This window comes from Symphalangus syndactylus, chromosome 7, assembly GCF_028878055.3.
Source record: "Symphalangus syndactylus isolate Jambi chromosome 7, NHGRI_mSymSyn1-v2.1_pri, whole genome shotgun sequence".
Lineage (NCBI taxonomy): Eukaryota > Metazoa > Chordata > Mammalia > Primates > Hylobatidae > Symphalangus > Symphalangus syndactylus.
In genome coordinates this window covers 48,003,265-48,025,688 of record NC_072429.2, presented here as the reverse complement: position 1 = coordinate 48,025,688, position 22,424 = coordinate 48,003,265, and the positions used below count along the sequence as shown (strand labels likewise).

At 45.2% G+C, this 22,424-nt stretch overlaps 1 protein-coding gene across 9 annotated transcripts in view; it reads left to right on the top strand.

Moving 5' to 3' along the window:
* CTNNA1 (catenin alpha 1) overlaps nt 1-21,861 on the top strand; it is a 183,998-nt gene extending 162,137 nt beyond the window's left edge. For 6 of the 9 annotated variants that reach the window (XM_055286068.2, XM_055286071.2, XM_063642742.1 and 3 more), the window contains 8 exons: nt 4,565-4,721; nt 11,358-11,558; nt 12,102-12,253; nt 16,111-16,221; nt 17,337-17,518; nt 17,688-17,793; nt 19,435-19,569; nt 20,640-21,861. In XM_055286068.2, coding sequence (XP_055142043.1) covers nt 4,565-4,721; nt 11,358-11,558; nt 12,102-12,253; nt 16,111-16,221; nt 17,337-17,518; nt 17,688-17,793; nt 19,435-19,569; nt 20,640-20,927 — 1,332 coding nt within the window. In that variant the 3' untranslated portion in view covers nt 20,928-21,861. Of the gene's footprint in view, nt 1-4,564; nt 4,722-11,357; nt 11,559-12,101; nt 12,254-16,110; nt 16,222-17,336; nt 17,519-17,687; nt 17,794-19,434; nt 19,570-19,744; nt 19,815-20,638 lie in introns of all 9 variants that reach the window. The other 3 variants (XM_055286072.2, XM_055286069.2, XM_055286070.1) reach the window with 3 other exon arrangements.
* The last annotated feature ends 563 nt before the right edge of the window (nt 21,862-22,424 follow it).

Below are 22,424 nucleotides of genomic sequence, written 5' to 3'. Positions count from 1 at the left end.
CCCTCCCTTCATTTTGTATTCTTTTTTTTTTCCTGGCATATAGAAAGGCTGTTGGTTTTTACTATTTTATATTGGTCTTTAGTTACATTAATGAACTTCTATTCTAAGAGTTTTTTCAGGCCAGGTGCTGTGGCTCACACTGCTAATCCCAGCACCTTGGGGGAGGCCAAGGTGGGTGGACCACCTGAGGTTGGGAGTTCCAGACCAGCCTGACCAATATGGTGAAACCTCATCTCTACTAAAAATACAAAAACTAGCCAGGTGTGGTGGCACACACCTGTAATCCCAGCTACTCAAGAGGCTGAAGTGGGAGAATCACTTGAACCCAGGAGGCGGAGATTGCAGTGAGCTGAGATTATGCCACTGCACTCCAGCCTGGGCGACAGAGGGAGACCCTGTCTCAAAAAAAAAAAAAAAAAAAAAAAAGTTGATATACTTCAATTTTCTGTGTAATTTGCATTGGAATATGTGATTTTTCTCATTTTTCTAACAGCTTTTCCTATTATTTTCATTTCTCACCTTATTTCTTTGGCTGCAAAGTCCATTATATTATTATTTAACCAATGGTGACAGTAAGTATTCCAGTTAATAACATCTTGATTTTTTAAGGTAAATGATTTTATAGTTTCACAGCTCAGTGTCGAGTTGGATGATTAAAGTAGCATGTTAAGGACATATCTATATATTTTTTTAAAGAGAGACAGGGTCTCACGGTTACTCAGGCTGGAGTGCAGTGGCATGATCATGGCTTACTGCAGCCTTGGCCTCCTGGGTTTAGGCGATCCCCCCACCTCGGCCTCCCAGAGTGCTGGGATTACAGGCGTGAGCCACTGTGCTCAGCCAGGACACCTCTTTCTATTCCAAATTTAGTAAGAGTAATCAGAAATGAGTATTTATTATTATCAGCTGTCTTTTGTACACAATTTTGTAATCAAAATGAGAAAACTAACCTTAGGCAAGGTGCTTCCCCTCATTATACTGTATGCGATATATTACAAAGAAAGCATTTTTCCCTTTGTAGTGAAAAATAAGTAAAACGTGTAATTAATTCCCTGCCCATGTTTACTTGGCTCTCTTAGGAAACATTTTCACTAGCCAAATATTCTTAAAGTGTATAGCTCCACTCTGATACATGGATACATTATTGAATTAATGAGTTAATTAATGAAGAAAGTGGTCTTACAATGGTGAACACATGTAGTGGATAAGGAATGGCAGGAAGGAATAAGTCTTTTGGATGAAAATGTGGGAGACCACAGCATAACATGTGAGAAAAACAAGGATCTCTTCTTCCAAATTATTGCCTAAACCCAGGCACTTATGGAAGGGTTGGGCTATTAATAGTTCATAAACTGGGATGGCTCAGTTCCCTGTGCCTGTGAATCTATAATTGATAGGCTGATAATCTACCAGTTCTAAGTATTAAGGAGGGAAGAGGAATAGCGGCACCAGTCTAGTGGGGCTGAGTTTTCTTTAGTCTGTTTTCACATCCAGCTTTGGAGGGCTAAGTTATAACATTCTTGAATACCCCTCCAATAAATTGGGAATTACACCCATAATCCAAAGCGTCTGAAAAATCACCCCAGACTCCTCCACTCAGGGCTGCCCCCACACTCCTGCCTCATCCAGGTCCAGCAGTTTCCTCTTGTCTTTGCTTCCTTCCCAAGTTACATGATTATAAACACATTTACTGGGCCGGGCACGGTGGCTCCTGCCTGTAATCCCAGCACTTTGGGAGGCCGAGGGGGTGGATCACAAGGTCAGGAGATCGAGACCATCCTGGCTAACACAATGAAACCCCATCTCTACTAAAAATACAAAAAACTAGCTAGGTGTGGTGGCGGGCGCCTGTAGTCCCAGCTACTGGGGAGGCTGCGGCAGGAGAATCACTTCAACCTGGGAGGTGGAGGTTGCAGTGAACTGAGGTTGCAGTGAACTGAGATTGCGCCACTGCACTCCAGCCTGGGCAACAGAGGGAGACTCCGTCTCAAAAATAAAATAAATACATTTACTTCTAATAACCCATAAGCACCTTGTACCTAGGAATCCTACTAATTATCCTCTCAGCCCATTTTCATGCTACTCTCATTATTCACTTATTCAATGAATACAGCCGAAGGATCTGAATAGACATCTCTTCAAAGTATATATAAACAAATGGACAATAAACATATGAACGGTACCTGACATCATCAGCTATCAGGATGGTGATCACTTCAGATCCCTAGCATGGCTAGAATTAACCAAAAAGGGGGAAAATAACAAGGGTTAGGAAGATGTAGGGCACTGTAACCCTCATACACACTGGTGGGATGTAAAATGGTGCAGCCACTTTGGAAAAAGATAAAGCAGCTTCTCAAAAGTTTAAACACAAAGTTTACTATATTTCCCAGCAGTTCTACTCCATTCCCAGAGAAGTAAAAACACAGTAACATGTGTATGGGCGTTCATAGCAACATGATTCATAACAGTCAAAAAGTGGCAATAATTCAACTGTTCATTAACTGATGAATGGCTAAATAAAATGTGGCATGGTCATATAACAGAATCTTATCAACATAAAGGAACAAAGTACTGGTACATGCTACACATGAATGAACTTTGAAAACATTATGTTAGGCCAGGAGCAGTGGCTCATGCCTGTAATCCCAGCACTTTGGGAGGTGGTCAGGAGTTCGAGACCAGTGTGGCCAGCGTGGCGAAAACCTGTCTCTACTAAAAATACAAAAATTAGCCTGGCGTGGTGGCGCACACCTGTAATCCCAGCTACTTGGGAGGCTGAGACACAAGAGTCGCTTGAGCCTGGGAGAGGGAGGTTGCAGTGAGCTGAGATCGCGCCACTGCTCTCCAGCCAGGGCGACAGAGCAAGACTCAGTCTCAAAAAGAAACACACACACACACACACACACACTAAGTGAAAAAAGCAAGTTACAAAAGTCCACATGTTGCATGATTCCATTTATCTGAAATATCCAGAGTAGACAAATCCATAGAGATAGAAAGTAAATTAGTGGTTGCAAAAAAAAAAAAAAAAAAGGGTAAGGAGAGTTATGGGAAATGGCTGCTAATGGATATGGATGGGGTTTCTTTTTGGAGTGATGAAAATGTTCTAAAACTGAATGTGGTGAATGTTGAACAACTGCAAATATACTTTAAAAAACCAATGAAATTGTGTCCTTTAAATGGGTGAATTGTAGATAGGTGAATTTTATCTCAGTAAAGCTGTTTTTTGTCTTTTTTTTTTTTTTTTTTTTTTTTTGGAGACAGCGTCTTCTTATGTTTGTCCAGGCTGGTCTCGAACTCCTGGGCTCAAGCAGTCCTCGTGCCTCAGCCTCCCAAAGTGCTGGGATTACGAGCCTGAGCCACCACGCCCAGCTTGTTTGTCTTTTTGAGGTGGAGTCTCACTGTGTTGCCCAAGCTGGAGTGAGTGGTGTGATCACAGCTCACTGCACCCTTGACCTCCTGGGCTCAAGCAGTGTTCCCACTTTGGCCTCTCAAGTAGCTGGGACTACAGGTGTGTGCCACCACGCCTAGCTCATTTTCTTTATTGTTTGTAGAGATGGGGTCTCACTATGTTATCCAGGCTTTAAAATTAATACTTATTTATTTTTATTTATTATTTTATTTTTTTTTTTTTGAGACAGAGTTTCGCTCTTGTTGCCCAGGCTGGAGTGCAATGGCATGATCTCAACTCATCGCAGCCTCCGCCTCCTGGGTTCAAGTGATTCTCCTGCCTCAGCCTCCTGAGTAGCTGGAATTACAGGCGTGTGCCACCACACCCGGCCAATTTTGTATTTTTAGTAGAGATGGGGTTTCACCATGTTGGTCAGGCTGGTCTCGAACTCCAGACCTCAGGTGATCTGACCGCCTTGGCCTCCCAAAGTGCTGGGATTACAGGCGTGAGCCACTGCACCTGGCCTAAAATTATTTTTAAACCTTAATAGATTATACGTTTTTTGAGCAGTTTTTGTTTGAAGAAAATGAAAAATACTTATGCTTAGATACAATGTATTTTTCATGAATACATTTTGATAATGTATCGAGAACCTGAAATGCTACATTTTTATCACAAGATATTTGTAGTGGTGGATAACCAGAACAACCCAGATATCCTACAATAGGAGAATAACAGTGTGTCCATAACATAGAATAATAAACTTAGTGTTTTAAACATATATTTAATGATATGGAGAAGTATTTAAAATAAGAATCAGTATAGTCCATTTTAAGTGGCATGTAATTCTAATTGTGTATTTTTTGATGTGGCTATATATGTGTCTGAGGAGAAAAAAGCCTAGAATTTAGTGTCACTGAAAATGGTAGGCTTGCCACCATGAATGAAGCTAGTACAGTTAATTTTTGTTTTATCATTGTCTATAGTTTGCAAATAAAATATGTATTACTTCAACTTCACCATATAAAACTTATTGTTTAACACTTTCCCCCTTCATCTTTGTGATAGTTAGGATAGAGCATGTGGTGTGATGTCTCCTAGTGAAATGCATGTAAGACAAAGCCATGACTCTGAAAAAGAGTAAACAATGAAGTTTAATATCTTTTGCAGGTTATTAATGCTGCATTGGCTTTAGCAGCAAAACCACAGAGTAAACTGGCCCAAGAGAACATGGATCTTTTTAAAGAACAATGGGAAAAACAAGTCCGTGTTCTTACAGATGCTGTCGATGACATTACTTCCATTGATGACTTCTTGGCTGTCTCAGGTAATGAGCTGGTTCCCCAGAGAAGTATGTGAAGATGTTCATAATTACTTTTGTCTAAGTTGTATTAATGGGCAAACACTCCTACTTGGCAGGTAAATTATTCTAACAATAATACTGTGCTGGTTTTCATTTTCATGTTAAAGCCATCAGCTACAGGGTTTTCAAGTGACAGCTTCTCAGCTACTGGGAAGTGGCTGGGGTTGGAGATGTTTCCCTTGATAGGGCTAGTCTGAATCCTAGGAGCAGGAATTAGAAACCTGGCTGGCAAAGGCTTATCCCTGCTTGTATAGAGTGAGGTCTTTCAACTGGGACCGGTAGAACACCAGGACCATCCATCCCTGTTGCTGCCATTGTGTTTAGAAAAAAAACATTGATCTGCGTCTTGGTGGAGACTGTAGTTATTTGTTGTGAGCCTATGAAACTTAGGAGAAGAAGGGATTCTCAACACCATCACCTTTAGTTTGTTTTTAAAAATAATTTATTCCCTTCTTGGAAAGCCTCTCTTCTGTCTCTCAGAAATGATCGTAGTCGTAGTTTATCTGCCTACTTTTCCAAAGACTTTCTGTCTGCATGATGCACAGATAGAAAACAGAGAGGAAATATTTAAGTGCCATTTAATTATGAACTTGCAAAAAATAAATCTGGGTAATTCACCTCACAAAAACAGTTGATTTCATTATATAAACATAAACTGGTAATGACTTAGTAAATTGCATTCATATAGAAAATGTCTGTCAAGTGCAATTCGGTGTTTATCACACAGAGATAAATTTCAATCCCATCTTCTTAGAGTTGAGTAACTATAAATGCATCCTCCATTTAACAGGGCCTCTGTTGCCCTTGGCTGCATGGCTTGCTCTCTGAAGGTGCCAGACTTCCTGAGGCCAGTGGCTGTGGGCAGAATCAGTGGCTAAGTTTTTGTAGGGCTGAAACTACCTGTCACCCCAGGGAACCACAGGCTAGAACGTGGCAGTAGGGCTTGAAACAGAAGCGGGGCTTAAGCACATGCGCGGCACAGTCCTCCAGCGGTGACCTATATAAGGGTGACTGTGTGTTCTGCATACCAATGCCTCCCTGTCTTCACACTCTCTCCTTAGGATGGGTGGCCTTGGCTTAACTTGAGAAACTGGGGAGCAAGCAATCTGTAAACTGCAAAAAGTAGGGGGTAAACCATGTTGCTGCAGGACTGCCAAATTGCAGGTGTTGGTACTTTAAAACAAAAAGCTCATTTGCAAGCACATCTTTGCAGGTGCCAAAAATGCAGCAATGGCTTTTTTGGGAAATCTTGGCCTTCTGTTGTTTTTCCCAATGAAGTACTGAATTATTCTTTTTCGTCGGTTTAGAGAAAAACACTCCACCTTCACAGCACACTTTTAAGCAAACAACAAATTCTGAAATCTAAATGCAAAGCCCCCCTCCAGATAAATACTACATTCTTAAAGTTACTTTTTTGAGATTAGGTTGGGTATGTCTCAGGCTTGGTCTCAAGGGATTTTCAGTCCTCCTTATAGCAAAATAAAATGTAACGGCGTCAAATGTCCCTCATGCACCATTCGTCAAATCAGTGAAGAAAAGGGATTCTGCAGCAGCATTTAGTGGATTCTAGGCAATATCTTTAGGGCATATGACATAAAAGAATGGAAAAGAGAAATCAAATTCTTTTAACAGATATACTGTTGTCTGGTGAGTGTGTTCAGTTTTTATGCAAATGTATGACAGTATAAGAGGGACTGATTTGATGGAAAGGAGTTGGTTTCTATTTAGCAAATAAAATCATGGAACAATTCTTTCAGTCAAAGGTGGTGGTGTTTTCAGAGCATCTGAATTTAGAAGTCTACCTGGTGTGTTTTTCTGATGTTCTGTCACAGCCCTGCTTAGGAATGTTAGGTAATTAAATCATTAATAGGGCAAGGCCTTCATAACTCCTCTGATTTATATAATATGCTTTTGGGGGGGGGGGTAAATAGATAAAGGATGGAGACAAGCAGATGCCTGTGCAGGTTTCTACTGGAATGACCAGTTAATTTTCAGCATTCAGACTCCTTTATACTCTTACGTACGTACCTTACTCACGGTAGCTTTAGCACTTTTTTTTTTTTTTTTTTTTTTTGAGATGGAGTTTTGCTCTTGTTGTCTAGGCTGGAGTGCAATGGCAGGATCTCAGCACACTGCAACCTCTCCCTCCTAGTAGTTCAAGCAATTCTCCTGCCTCAGCCTCCCGAGTAGCTGGGATTACAGGTGCTTGCCACCATGCTCGGCTAATTTTTTGTATTTTTAGTAGAGACAAGGTTTCACCTTGTTGGCCAGGCTTGTCTCAGACTCCTGACCTCAGGTGATCCACCCACCTCAGCCTCCCAAAGTGCTGGGATTACAGGCATGAGCCACCGTGCCCGGCCTAGCTATCACACTTTTTATTTCGGGGGACTAGAGATATTTCCCCATCGCACCTGACACACAGCCTAGGCAGGTGTCATCTGCAGCAGTCACAGGCAGTATTTAGATGGGAAGCCACATCTTGGCCCTGACCTGACCCTGCCCCATTTGCCAGTGTCCCCTGGCCCTAAAGCATAGTGGTGCTTCGGTGGGCCCATAGTGAGATGGGCTTGTTTTTGAGTAGGGGGCTGCCTGGCAAGTGCCCAGCACAGGATCTGGCTTTTGAGGTAGGTGCGCTTCATAGCTTTTACTAAATGAACAGCAGGGATGCACCCTGACTTCTTGGAGTGGTTGTTTTCTACTGTCTCCTGGGGCTTGAGGCCCTTTGGTACAGTGTGAGAGGTTTTATGTAGTATTTGCATTTGTGATTTTCCACCATCAAATTCTCTTACATTCCATGGGGCCTGGATATTGGCTATAGCGCTGTCCAGTCACTGAGAACCTGTCCAAGAGGAAATCGTTTATGGAGTAGGGCTTCAGCTCCTTTGTTCTGGATATTCTGCCCCATTGGCTCCAGAAATTCCCTCATACTTAGAACAAGTCATGTCCTGATTTGTGGCTCAAAAAGTAATGGTCATCTTGTGTATAACCTGGTGCAGCCACCAAGACCCTGATGCCAGCATTTTATGAGGCTATAGGGCAGGGGGAACTTTGATCATTGTCAAATATGTGACAGTTGCACTTGCATAGAAAGAGAGGAATATGCATGATAACCTCCAGGGAGGAGGCGGCAGGGTCTCCTCACCCCCAAGCTGTTGTATTCCAAATGCTGCCTTGTAAATATTGGAGATGGTTTAAGATGCTAGCATTCAGCAGACCAAGAATATATTTATATTGACCAATCCCTTAAGGAGAGTGGTTTGAAATTCATCAAAGTGATAAAGACTCTTTGAATTTCACTTGGATTATATTTGATAAACGTTTTCCATGGAAATGTTATTGATTTCCATTCTCTCACTGTGCTTACATGTTGCAGTTTTGGCTCCCTTTTTTTGAAGATGCAAGTGGTTGCTTAGAGAAGCTCTAATTGGGTTTATTAAATTTTTTACTAAATGCTCTTAGAAACAATATATATGCATTAAATGCTTTGGAGCAACACTTGGAGTGGTAATTTGTACTCTCCTTCATTAAGTGTCAGTGTCCAAAGAATTTGGTCTGATTGGGAGGTCATTAAATACCTAATTATTATTGTACCTAAATGTTGGTTTTGTGTTTAATAGCAGAAATGCTAAACTATAGACAGAGTTTCTCTCTTTGGAGGAAGTGGTCAAGTTAGATTAGTGGTGATTTTTTTTTTTTTTTTTGAGATGGAGTCTTGCTCTGTCACCAGGCTGAAATGCAGTGGCGTGATCTCGGCTCACTGCAGTCTCCACCTCCTGGGTTCAAGCAATTCTCCTGCCTGAGCCCCCTTAGTAGCTGAGATTACAGGTGCCTGTCACCACACCCACCTAATTTCTGTATTTTTAGTAGAGACGGGGTTTCACCATGTTGGCCAGGATGGTCCCGATCTCCTGACCTCGTGATCTGCCCACCTCAGCCTCCCAAAGTGCTGGGATTACAGGCGTGAGCCACCATGTAATCAAAAATCACCCGGCCGGTGATTTTTTTTTTTTAAGCCTACTATAGAGACAGTTTACATGGCAAGCCCTCAGAATAGTTCATGTCACAGGGTAAATCCTCTACATAAAGTATGAAACATTGTTTTCATTTTCTTTGTGTGCAGCAGCCCTGCATACACTGCATGCCATAAAGATACCCAGTGTAGAGGGTACAAAGAAGAAGCTCTATTGCTACACGTTGTAGACTGAAGTTCTGACATCTTTTATGGAGAATGCCAGTTGGCATGGTTCCTGGAGGGCAATTAGGTACCATACTTCTACTTTAAACATACATGCTTTTTAACTCAGCGATCTCATTGCTAGACATTTTCTCTAGGGGAGTGTCACAAATATTTGCCAAAATACCTGTATAAGGATATTTTCTTCAACCAGAATGTCTAAGGAAAGATTGAATAAGTGAATTATAGCCCCTCCATCTATTCAGTAGGGTACTATGCAGCCATTAAAATGGATGAGGTAGATCTGTAGGGCCAGACCTAGAAAGGTTTTCAAGTGAAAAAGATAAAATAGTGTCCATAATATAATTCCTTTTATATTCTTTTACATATAGTTGTCTATATTTTGTGTGGACTGTTATATGTATGTGTATGAATTTTTTTCTGTTAGAAGCACACCTATAAATAATGTATTGAACAGTTAGTTGTTCATGGGTACAGATTGGTGTGTCTACTCATAGTGGACCTATGCTGTTTCCTTAGCTAAAATGATGTGTGGTTTCAGTTAGTGTAGGCAGAGCCTGTCCCCCTCCGTTGAACAGTGGACTTGCACCTCCCCCCATCAGGTTCAGTTGTGGAGAGCAGGCTGGGTGCTCTGTCCTGGGTGTGTGGTAGCCTCAGTGAGGCTGGGGCTTTCCTAGAGACAAGTGTTTCATGAGGGTAGAGAATATTACTTTGGTCAGCTTCCTGAAGTGGGGAATATTACTCTAAATATTACTCTAAAAAATGGCATACTCTTTCCTGGTTTAGGTTCTTCTAGAAGGCGGCCAGGATGAATTCAAGAAAGTCTAAATGGATTAAAAAAAAAAACGAACATAGAGGTATCTAGACAAAGGTTAAAAAATCCTTGGTGGAAGTTTGGGTCACTTTGTTTAATGAACGGAAAGGAATGCCATACTTCATTGATTCTGAAACAGGGATGAGTCTTAAAATCAGTGATATGAGAAAACACTGGTTCTTAGTTTTGCTATCAACATGCTTTCTTTCCATTTTATTCCTTTCCTTTCCTTAGCAATGCAAGTTTCATCTTAATGGTATTGTGTTAGATCCAGTAAAGCAGCAGTTTTTAACCCAAGACCTTGTATGGTAGTCCTGCTCAGTACATTTGTTTAGTTTGAATTATTAGAGTTTATATATTTTAAAAATGCTTGTGATGGGCTCCAAATCCATTTATTCTTGTAATTGGTTTAAATATCCCTCTTAAAATGTGTTTATGTTAGAAGTTTAATATATTTACTCTTTCATTAGTTCAGTAGTATAAACCCTGGCAAGTCTCATAATTTGTAATTAATAGAGACCAAAATATGGTCTTAACTATATTGCAGTAATCTAGTTTTCCCTTCTCTAATAAAAATTCTTACTGTTTCCTGGCCTTCCCTGGAAAGGTGTTTTTTGTTTGTTTTGGTTTTTGTTTTTGAGACGGAGTCTCACTCTGTTGCCCAGGCTGGAGTGCAGTGGCACGATCTCGGCTCACTGCAACCTCCACCTCCTAGGTTCAAGCCATCCTCCTGCCTCAGCCTCTAGATCTGCGCCATCCACTTTAATGGCTGCATAGTTCCCATAATTCATTTATCCACTCTTCTCTTGGACATTTTGGTTGCTTCCACGTTGTTACTACAGATGAGTTCAAGCAAATTGTTTGTGGTGGGGTTCCTAAAAATTTATAGTGTCAGGCTTTTTGCTTTGAGGAAAAATAGTTTTGGTATGTTGCCCAAATTCAGCTGTATGACTGTTAGGAGCCACCCATCAGCTTCACAGGAGTCAGGGGTTTTCACCTCTAGGGACCTTTCAAATATCACAATAAGCCCATCTGTGTACCATGAAGAGGGTTATTAAATAGTTCATCTCACACCTCAGGGTCCTCTAGAGGAGGCTTCAACCTGCTTTCCAGCACCTTCTCCCATCCCAGGGCTGTACTGGCTTCTTGGTAGATTGTCTGAATATCTTCAGCATCTCCTGGAAGGAGAGGGAGAGGGGACAGTGGACTTCTGTTCTAATTTAGCCTTTCTTTTATTTGGGACATAGGGTCAGTGAAGCTAGAGGAAGAGAAGTTATTGATGCATCTATGATAATTTTCTGCCAGGCTTACAGAACAACTGTGTCTCAAAGATGGGCATGTCTCCTGTTTTTTATGTGTGTGTTGTTTTTGTTTTTTTAAAACCTGGAATGAAGATTGTTATTCTTGGGAGTGATAACAGGTTTAGTTTCTGCCTCTGTCACTAGTCACTGGTCTCTCCATTAAAGTATATGTAAAACTTTCAGCACTGTGGCTGGCACCAAGCAAACAATAAATGATAGATGCCAGCTTACAGTTGCCACCTTCTCATAGAAAGCCTCTTTCCTCATTCAGCTTTTTGCTTGATCTCCAGAGAATCACATTTTGGAAGATGTGAACAAATGTGTCATTGCTCTCCAAGAGAAGGATGTGGATGGCCTGGACCGCACAGCTGGTGCAATTCGAGGCCGGGCAGCCCGGGTCATTCACGTAGTCACCTCAGAGATGGACAATTATGAGCCAGGAGTCTACACAGAGAAGGTTCTGGAAGCCACTAAGCTGCTCTCCAACACAGGTACGGGAACTCTCGCTTTCCAGTGCTCGGACACACCGCAGCCTGAGTGAGGCAGGCCACCCCATTAGCCCAGTCCTGTGCTGAGGAAGGAGTTGGGAACTCAAATTCGGTCTCATGGCACATCGGGCTCCTGAGAAGTTGGTCATAGCCAAATTCAGGCCTCACAAGCATATTTTCTTCATGTGTATCTCATGAGTAATCACGGGACTAATTCTAAACACACTAAGATGAATTTCTGAGTTAAATCTCCTATTAGTGAGTAAAGACTAAATTAAGGTAGGTCCCATTCTTAAGCAAGGCTTCAAGTTAGTCTCACTTCAAATTCTCAACCATCCAATCTCTCTGTTGCAAAGAAAAAGATGATTTGAGTCGTAAAATACTGCATTTAATTTATTTCAACCGTAAATACCCTTCACATAGGTAGAAGCAGAGGCTCTTCATCATAAGCCTCACCTCTTTCTGTCTAGCTGAGTGATTCAGGGAGGGCCAGGGGAATGATGCTGCCTGCTGACCAAGATATCTGCTGTGCCTCTTTCTCCACAGTCATGCCACGTTTTACTGAGCAAGTAGAAGCAGCCGTGGAAGCCCTCAGCTCGGACCCTGCCCAGCCCATGGATGAGAATGAGTTTATTGATGCCTCCCGCCTGGTATATGATGGCATCCGGGACATCAGGAAAGCAGTGCTGATGATAAGGGTGAGTAACTGCATTTCAGACATCTTAACAGCTTCTTTCTTATCATTTGCTAAACTTGAGCAATGCGTCATTCTAGAACTCGGCAGATGCGGTGGCAGTATATTAAAACCATGAATCTAAAAGCTGTTAGAATGAGATATATTTAATTACGTTGTCTAAAATGACTGTTAGTTGCAAGTTAGAGCCCAAACTTGGGCCAAGAAGGGGAGCTAGCCTGAGCTGACGATTTAATTTAGGATAAACAGTCTCTACAACATGAGGCTTCAGTTTGAGTTAGGCAGGAAATTATAGAAAATAATGGTTCTCAAGCTAGTATCAGAGAAGGAAGTATTTTCGTAATGCGGATTCAAGTTATTGTTCACATGAAGTGCCCCTCTCTTCGGAGGGGCTGCAGGCAGACGGGATGATGGAACCCCCAGGGTGTTGGGGGGAGGAGTGGCCCCAGGTGATGCTCCTGGGCTCTTGGCCAAGTGCTGAGTCCCTTTCCCCATAGCCAGAGTGCCTGGAGGGCCTCTGTAGCAAGGGCAGAGGAGAAAGGGGCCTCTATGGCATCTGTGGTTGAGCTCCCGGCATACCGTCCTGCTGTCTGACAACTATTCCTGTCTTCATTCAAGAATCATCCTTCCAGCCCCTGGGCCTCTCAGTTTCTTGATGTCTTGTTCTCCTCCACCCCAACCTCATGGCCGTAGCTGTACCTCAGCTTTTGTCACTGCCTGCTATTGTCTTTGTCATCCCCAGCAGCCTAGTTCTATTGTTCAGGTTGCGCCCTTGAGTCCTGCAACTCCCAGTGAGCCTTTGAGTCCACTGTGGGGTCTTCAGTCAGTTGGTCCTCCCCATGTGTCACTCACTCAGCCCCTTGTGTCCTTGGTTCAGTCCTCTGTTAGCTTTAAGTCCATAGTTGAATATACTCAGTCCTCTGCCCTGCTATTTCCTTAACACCTGCCTTGCAAGGTGCTGTCCTGGCAAGATCCTGCTCTCTTGAGCACAGTGCAGATGGCCACAGCCACGCTGATGGAGCCGCAGAAGCCGCGGGCCATTTGTGGGCCCTTGCTGCCCTGCAACAGGCGTCCGCCCGCCCACCCACCCACACCTGTGCCCCTGTCCTGTTTGGCCCACTTGCCAATTTCGTTGAGGATACTGAGGCAGGTAGCGTGTCCACCCCTCTGCATGGATGCCTTCCTCCTAGCACCATGGGCATCGCTGTCGGTGCTTCTGGCCGAGGCCATCCCTTGCACGTCTTTGTACTGGGGTCCCAGCTTCTTCACCCTCTGCCTCCTGTACCTTTCCCCAAGCCTATGATGATTTCTCCCATTTTTAAGGGGAAAAAAAAAGTCTCTTGACCCACACCCCTTCTCAGTCTCCTTGGCTGGTTTCTCCCCATCTCCTCAGCCTGTGAAACATGGGCGTGGCCTGCTGGGAAGTCCTTGACCTCTTCAGAGTCCTGTCTAGAGGCCGACTCTCCTAAGTTCCACACTTGTCTGCGCACCTTGCCTCCTCCCTCTCACTTGCTCCACCCAGGCAGCACATGTTAGTTGATAGTGACTCTGTCTTCCTTTGCTCAGGCCCAGACCTCGGATCTTTTATTTCCCTTTTGTCCCATACCTCACATCTGCTTTATCTGTGAATTCTTTTGGCTCTCCCTTCACAGTAGAGAACCTGAACATGTTCTCACCTTCGTCCAAGCCACCAGCACCGCTCACCCAGGCTCATGCAGGTGCCACTCAGCTGGTTCCCTGTTCCCATCCTAGGTGCCTACAGTCTCATGAGCCACAGGGCAGCCAGAGCGATTTCTCTAAGCTTCAGTCAGATCATGTTATCCTCTGTGCCAGCCTCTCCACAGGTCGCCACGTCACTCATTCTTTTTTTTTGAGACGGAGTCTCGCTCTGTCGCCCAGGCTGGAGTGCACGTCACTCATTCTTTATGCTGGCCTATAAGGCCTTCTAGGACTGGAACCTGTCACTTCTCCAACCTCATTTCCTGCTGATCTCCCCTTGTACTTATGGGGTTCCAGGCAAGCCGGTGACATGGGGGCAGTGAGCTAAGCCCCCCTTCTGTGGCCTCCTTGCTATTCACGAAGTTCCCTGGGCCAACGCCCCTTCCCCACGGCCTCTATGCTGCCACCCGCCCCCCTTTCCCCTCCTCGAGACTTTTCCAAACACCGATATGGAATGAAAATCTCCCTTTACTCATCACTGCTTTCTTTATAGCACTGGTCACTTTTGGTGTGTCATATAATTCATTTGCTTACTTTGTTATTTCTTCCATTAGAATATGCGAGGAATTTTTGTCTGTTTGTCACTTTGTATCTCTAGAGCCCAGAACAGTGCTTGGCAGAGAGATAATGAATGAATGAATGAGAGTACTCGGTTTTCTTGGCAAGAACGGTTCTTGGGTCTGCGATGGGTTGCTGGGGAGGCAGAGATGATGTTAGGAGGTGGTCCTTTGAAAAGCCCCTTAACTGACTGATTGCATGCCAGTTCCGAAGGCATGTGTGACTGCAGCGTTAAAACTGTCAGTGCTGGCATTGTGTTTTGTGCCACCAAGTCCATTGGCCTCCAGGACCTCACGCCGACATGCTGTCTGGTCCCCTGCGTGAGCATCCACTGTTCTCACCTCATCAAGGGACAGGCCCAGCCTTTGCGCAGCACGCTCTTGGTGGCTCCAGAATGTTTCTTGCACATCTTCTCGTTTGAACCTCACAGCAAAGTCCTTGGGCTGGGCTTGGACTATGTCCGGGTACAGATGAGGGACTCGCCTCACTGCCCTCCTGTCACAGGCCAGCCAGCTGGGCTGAGTGCCAACCCCAGCTGTTCTGCCTGCTGCCCCCTTACTGATAACTGCCAGAGGACAACATCATGTTTCAAGTCAGTAGATAATCATGAGAGGCTGGTAGTTGGTACCAAATAAGAATTTTATTTCATAATTAAAGCAAAGAGCTAGGACCAGTAATCAGTCCCTTGGGTATTTACTCAGCCGTTACCTGCCATATTCTCCCCTCTTTTCTTTTCATGAAAGTCAAAAGAATACTTTAAAATACATTGCCTATTTTTACTCCTCCAAGCAGCCTTGGTACCCTAACAGAAGGCCCAGTTATTTGATTTTCTTTTTGTCATAAAGTAGGAAAGTTATACAAATCCGCTTAATACTATACAAAACACCTCTATTTTTAAGTCAGTACCTTTTCTACCCAGGACAGTTCTCATCTTTGTCTTAAAATGCCGGTGTTGGGGAAGTAAATTAGGAAGTAAAAACCTTATGTCACCGGGCACGGTGGCTCATGCCTGTAATCTCAGCATTTTGAGAGGCCAGGGCAGGTGGATCACCTGAGGTCAGGAGTTCAAGACCAGCCTGACCAACATGGTGAAACCCTGTCTCTACTAAAAATACAGAAATTAGCCGAGTGTGGTGGTGTGTTGCCTCTAATCCCAAGCCACTCGGGAGGCTTAGGCAGGTGAATCTCTTGAACCCGGGAGGCGGAGGTTGCGTTGATTCCAAGATCACGCCACTGCACTCCAGCCTGGGTGACAGAGCGAGACTCTGTCTCAAAGGAAAAAAAAAACAACCTTATGTCTTACAAAGAAATAGTGAATTGACTCAGTGATAGCAATTGAGCCCCACACACAGTGAAACCAGCCCAGGCCTGCTGTGGGCCAGGCAGCCCAGCATGTGTGCACCAGTGAAGCAGAGGCTCGAGACAAATGCTGGTGATTTTGACTTTATATGCCATACTGTTCAGAACACTGCACATTAAAATCCAGAATTCTGGGCCTCCGTGCACCTAGCCAAGAGGCTCAGGGTGGCTGGGGGCTGGTGGCCCAGAGATGTGTCTGACCTGTGATCTCTGTCTTGGTGGCAGACCCCTGAGGAGTTGGATGACTCTGACTTTGAGACAGAAGATTTCGATGTCAGAAGCAGGACGAGCGTCCAGACAGAAGACGATCAGCTGATAGCTGGCCAGAGTGCCCGGGTAAGGAAGCGCTCTGTGGGGCAGTTCAGCTTATGCTGCCGACTTTCCCTGTCCCCTTTCTTGTTTCCAGGAAAACACCCTCAGTGTTCAGAACACCATTTCTCTCTGTCTCTCTGGCAGTAGACTGAAGTTAAATTAAGTTGTGGCACCTGCTAGTCACTTGTAGCCTCCTCAGCTAGAGGCAGACCAGGTCCTGGGCCTCCTCTGCAGTGCCCTGGGGCTTTAGTTTATGATAGAGCCCTGGGTTAGGAAAGGGCTAAGATTTAGTCAGTGCAGTGTTTGTTGAAAGGATCGTGAAATTTGAAAAAGATTGCTGCCTTTGCCCATCTCAATGATACTATGGATATGAACTATTTAATTATTCATGGGTTTAAAAAAATAACAGTGGTACATTCAAGAAAGCCAGTCAGAGCCATTGCATTCATTTGAGTCATTAAATCTTCAATCAATAGCATTTATGTTTTGGGGAGGATGCCAAGAAATATTTCTAAGGAGTCTTTGATTTCACTCCTTGGAAATCTGTCGTGAACAGCGAGCACATCCCTGCCTTATGTCCTGCTCAGTCATGAGCACTTTGGGAAGCTGAGAGGGAGGAGCTCCCCAGCCGTAGGTCTGTGGGCTGGAGGTGGGCAGCAGGCCTCCAGGTGTTGCTCAAGTATGGCCTGAGTGCCAGCAGGTATCCCTCAGCCCTCTTACTTCAGGTGTACATTCTAAAGCCACTTTCAGTTCACCTTGAATAGTTGGAAATGTCCATCAGGGCCCACCAGGGAAAGGGCTCCACACTTTCATCAACCCCTTCTCTCATTTCTTGTCTTATATTAAAGCATTAAGCAGGTTCTGTCCCTGCACAGGTGTGACACAAAGCTTCCACATTAGCCTTCCACCCCTCGCTGTTTCCTTCCACACTAAAACTTGTGCTCAAAACTGGGTCGGAAATTCAGGCTGCCGTAAGTTTCTGCAAAAAATGAGAGAAATAGCCCTTCAGGCAAAATGAAACCTATTAAAGCATTATCCTACCTATGCCACAGATTGCCTGTTGGAAATATTCTTGGCTAATGCACTCTGAGAACTTCATATTCTTTTTATGTAAGAACTCTTTGTGCTTCTGATCACAGGCGATCATGGCTCAGCTTCCCCAGGAGCAAAAAGCGAAGATTGCAGAACAGGTGGCCAGCTTCCAGGAAGAAAAGAGCAAGCTGGATGCTGAAGTGTCCAAATGGGACGACAGTGGCAATGACATCATTGTGCTGGCCAAGCAGATGTGCATGATTATGATGGAGATGACTGACTTTACCCGGTGAGCAGCACCCCGGCCCCACCAGGCTGCACAGGGGCCACTTTCTTCCCCGCAGGTCACCTGCGCAGCGGCTCAGACAGCCCAGGCCATGGGGCTTTGTGGACATCTTCTTTTTCTACTCCAGCTATGAGGGGCTTCACATAAAATGATCCTTGTTCTCTCTTCTCAGAGGTAAAGGACCACTCAAAAATACATCAGATGTCATCAGTGCTGCCAAGAAAATTGCTGAGGCGGGATCCAGGATGGACAAGCTTGGCCGTACCATCGCAGACCACGTAAGTGACAGACTTGCCAGGTGGGTCTCCAAGCTCCTCCTGGGGCTCAGGCAGCCCACCCTGGTCCATTCAGGGTAAGTTTCATGGGCCACAGCACTTTTGCCACCCATCTCTAAAAATGGTTCTTATTAATCCCAGCATAGATTTGTAAGGATTCTCTAGAGCAGATGTGTATGTCCTGGAATCTTCCATCGTTTGGTAGCCAAAATTAACCTCTGCTGTTGTATATTATGTCTCGGTTCCCTCTCTCCCCCTCTGGGCAGGGGCCGAGAGCAGCCAGAAGCCACGTGGCCAGTGCTGTGGAAGGCTGGTGTGCCTAGATGGGGCCAGGTTTCTTCATCCTCAGCACTGTGGCTCTCAGTCACCCCCTCTTCATCCCCCTATTCCCTCACACTGATAGGTACAAAAATACGGTTCCTACCACCTGGAAATTGTACAATACATTTCATTTGGTGTTTTAAGCCTGATCAAGAGAAGCTCTTTCTCAGTTACAGTTTTTCTCTGTAGTTAACAAACCTCCCCACCATTTTCCCTGAAATATCCAAACTCTCAGCCTCATCTAGGCCACAGGATGTGTGAGACATCCCTCCTTACACAAGCCAAAGATTGTAAAGGCATCCTTGACTCCCATACAATCGGTAATAGGGCCTGTTGCTTCCATTGGCCAAATGTATCTTGACACAAACCAGTCTTGTCCTTTCTGCAGATCTCCATAGCCACTTGGACTACTGTGGCCACTCCCGATTTCCTATTCTTTCCTCTCTCCACTTCCTTCTGCATCCAGCTGCCAATACTGTCATCTGAAAATGCAAATCACACGGCTCTGCCCTGCTTCCATGACTACTTAGAATACAAGCTCATCTCCAGTATGGTCTGCGGGGCCTCAGTTCATACCACTCTCTGTGGTGTACTTTGCTCCAGCCTCACTGGAAGAAAATGTTTGTTTGCCATAAACACTTGAGAGGTGCTCTGTGTTTCTTCCTTTGGGTAAAGCCTTCTAGGCCAGTCCTAATCTGGGAGCCTCTAAAACCCTGAGATGCGGAGCAAGACGGGAACTGGGCAGGGGCCACCCTCTTCTCTCTGACCATCCCCAACTGCTGCTTTTCTTGCTTTACTTTACTCACTTGTCTTCCACCTCAGCCTGCAGTGAGTGGCTTTTGTCATCAGGCATTAATAACGCAAAGTGCCTCGGAGCAGAAGAGTTAACTATTTGTTTACTTAGCTAAAAACATCTGGACTTTTCTCCATAGCCAGGCTCCTGCTTGCTGAGCCAGCTTGTTCTCACCCCGAGGGGCATGGGCCTCCACGCTGCTGTGTGGGGTGAGGGGATCCTTGGCCAGGGTGGTTTCCCCGCCGTCATAGGAGGGAAGTCAGCGGGAGGCTCAGAAGGCCTTGGCTGTACAACCAGTGCCATGCGGCGCAGTCAGGGTCCCATGAACGACTTCCATCAGCTCACCCGCCTCCATCCCCAAGCAGAGTGTAGGCAAGGGCTGTGGCTGCCTCAGGTAATTGGGTGATTTTGCTCCAGCAAGAGGAGAGGAAGCACGTGGGTGCCACACTGAACCTTTCAGAAACAGCTGTGGGGTCGGGGGTGCTTGGGCTAGGCCAGGATACTGGGTGTTAAGCCTGCTCTCTCTTCAGTGCCCCGACTCGGCTTGCAAGCAGGACCTGCTGGCCTACCTGCAACGCATCGCCCTCTACTGCCACCAGCTCAACATCTGCAGCAAGGTCAAGGCTGAGGTGCAGAATCTCGGCGGGGAGCTCGTTGTCTCTGGGGTAAGCATTAGCTGAAAAAAAAGAGGGCCAGTGGGAACGTGCTGACCCTTGTCAGAAATGAAAGTCACCTCCTATCCGCATACACACCTGCCCTGGGAAAGTGTGCTGTGCAGAAACCCCAAGTCCTGTCCCAGTCTCTGGAGACCAGGGTCTGTCCATCATCTGTTCCCTGTAGAACTGTGACACCTGGGGGGCATTGCAAGGGCTGAAAGGCTGGCCTCCTCCCCTTTGCTGGCCACTCACTGGGAAACAATTTTTAAAAATCTTCCTTGGGACCGGGCATGGTGGCAGGTGCCTGTAAGTCCCAGCTACTTGGGAGGCTGATACACAAGAATTACTTGAGCCTGGGAGATGGAGGTTGCAGTGAGCCGAGATGGCACCACTGCACTCCAGTCTGGGCAACAGAACAAGACTCTGTCTCAAAACAAAACAAAACTTCCTTTTCTTCCCCCAGAGAGGAATTAAGAGTAGACATAGGGTGTTTTCTCAAAAGCCCTTCACTCCTCAGAGTGCTTGGGTAGTGTCTCTTTCTTTTTACCACATCACAGTTCTGAGGCCTTTCTCACCTAGCGCAGGGGAAGGAAGAGGTTTGCTGAGTGGATTGGGGTCCACCGAGCCTCCATGGCTTCTCTTAATCCCACTGAATTTCCTTTAAAAGAAACACTTCTTACATTGAACATATTGAGACCATTTGCTCATCTGCTTTGCCATAAACGTCCCTGTCTTGATTCCTGCTTCTCCTCCCCTACGTGCTTATAGCTCTGGGATCACTTACAGTGACTTCTAGTTGGTTTGAGTGAACAAACACTTGCTGAGGGGTGGGGGCGAGCAAGGCGAGGTTGCCTCATGTCTTCTCCAAAGGGTCTGAGGGCAGGCACTTCTAGGCTATTTAGATAAGAGCAGCCATTGAGGGTGTTCTTCAGGAACAGGCTGCTGCCCAGTCCTCTGCGACCTGCCCAGCCCCTGGTCTTGCAGAGGAGTAGGGGGGCTCCCCTTCAAGCACGGCCCACCTGTGTCCACGAGGCTGGAGGTCAGGCCTGTGCTTCTTACCACCCCTGTCTGCCTCGTAGGTGGACAGCGCCATGTCCCTGATCCAGGCAGCCAAGAACTTGATGAATGCTGTGGTGCAGACAGTGAAGGCATCCTACGTCGCCTCTACCAAATACCAAAAGTCACAGGGTATGGCTTCCCTCAATCTTCCTGCTGTGTCATGGAAGATGAAGGCACCAGAGAAAAAGCCCTTGGTGAAGAGAGAGAAACAGGATGAGACACAGACCAAGATTAAACGGGCATCTCAGAAGAAGCACGTGAACCCGGTGCAGGCCCTCAGCGAGTTCAAAGCTATGGACAGCATCTAAGTCTGCCCAGGCCAGCCGCCCCCACCCCTTGGGGCTCCTGAAGATCAGTCACTGTTCATCACTCAAATGAATTTGCTAAATACAACACTGATACTAGATCCCACAGGGAAATGGGCAGACTGTGAACTAGTCCAGGTGGTGAATTTTCCAAGAACATAGTTTAAGTTGATTAAAAATGCTTTTAGAATGCAGAAGCCTACTTCTAGCTGTATTTTTTTATATGCTTAAAATAAAAGTAAAAATTCATAACCAAAGAGAATCCCACATTAGCTTGTTAGTAATGCTCTGACCAAGCCAAGATGCCTATTCTCTTAGTGATGGCGGCATTAGGGTTTGAGAGAAGGGAATTTGGCTCAACTTCAGTTGACAGGGTGCAGTCCAGACAGCTTGACTGCTTTTAAATGACCAAAGATGACCTGTGGTAAGCAACCTGGGCATCTTAGGAAGCACTCCTTGGAGAAGGAATGTTGCCACAAAGGTCTTCGGAGGGACAAACTCAGTAAAACGTAATGTATCATGAAGAAAACTGATATTACTCTCTTTATGACATGAAATGAGAATTTTAATGCATGGTTACAATTACTAATGTACGCTGCTGCAGGACATTAATAAAGTTGCTTTTTTAGGCTACAGTGTCTTGATGCCATAATCAGAACACACTTTTTTTCCTTTCTTCCAGTTTCAAATGCAAATTCATCATTGGGCTCACTTCTAATAATTGCAGTGTTTCCCACCTTGGGCTTGCAGCAGAAAAACCTGACAAAATAGTGTTTGCTAAGGCAGTAATTTAGACTTTACCTTATTTGTGATTACTATAGTGATTGATTACTATAACTACAAGGCATAATTTACTATCTATCTTATTTAAATTTTATGAATTTGAATGTTGTTTACACTAACTTTTCCCAATAAAGTCCACTATGAAACCACGACATCCAAGAAGCCAAAGTCGTCTTCTCTGCCTTCAAGTCAAGTCATAGATTTGCCCACAGCATACGTGGTGCTCTGGGCCCTCCCAGTGTCCCTCTCTTCCAGGATGGGGATGCCTGGGAGGGAAACTGACTGTGGCTCTAGGCTGCACGGCTCGTGCCAGCCCATCAGGGAGGGCCATGCCCCGCACCCCCACCTTGGAAATTCACATGTCCATTCCTTGAGGTTCATGTCACAACCTCGGAGGCATCCCTGTCTTCATTATAGATGTCCTCTTGTGTCTTTCCTGTCAGCATATCCCTTCTGCATCCTTCCCATCAGCACACACCAAGCTATGATGATTGATAGTGGCCTTCAAGATGAAAACCCTCCTTTAACCCCATGATCCTTCCCAGCTGGCGTCCCCACCCTAAGCAAGATTCCCTAAAGAGAAGTTTGTTGTCATTTTCTCTCCTTCCTCACTTCCAGTCAGCTGTCACCTTGCTCCTGCCACCTCCCCTCGTCAAGGTGACTGCCTTCCACTCCCAGCCACACTGGCAATGGTCTTGAGACCTCACCATGCAAGCG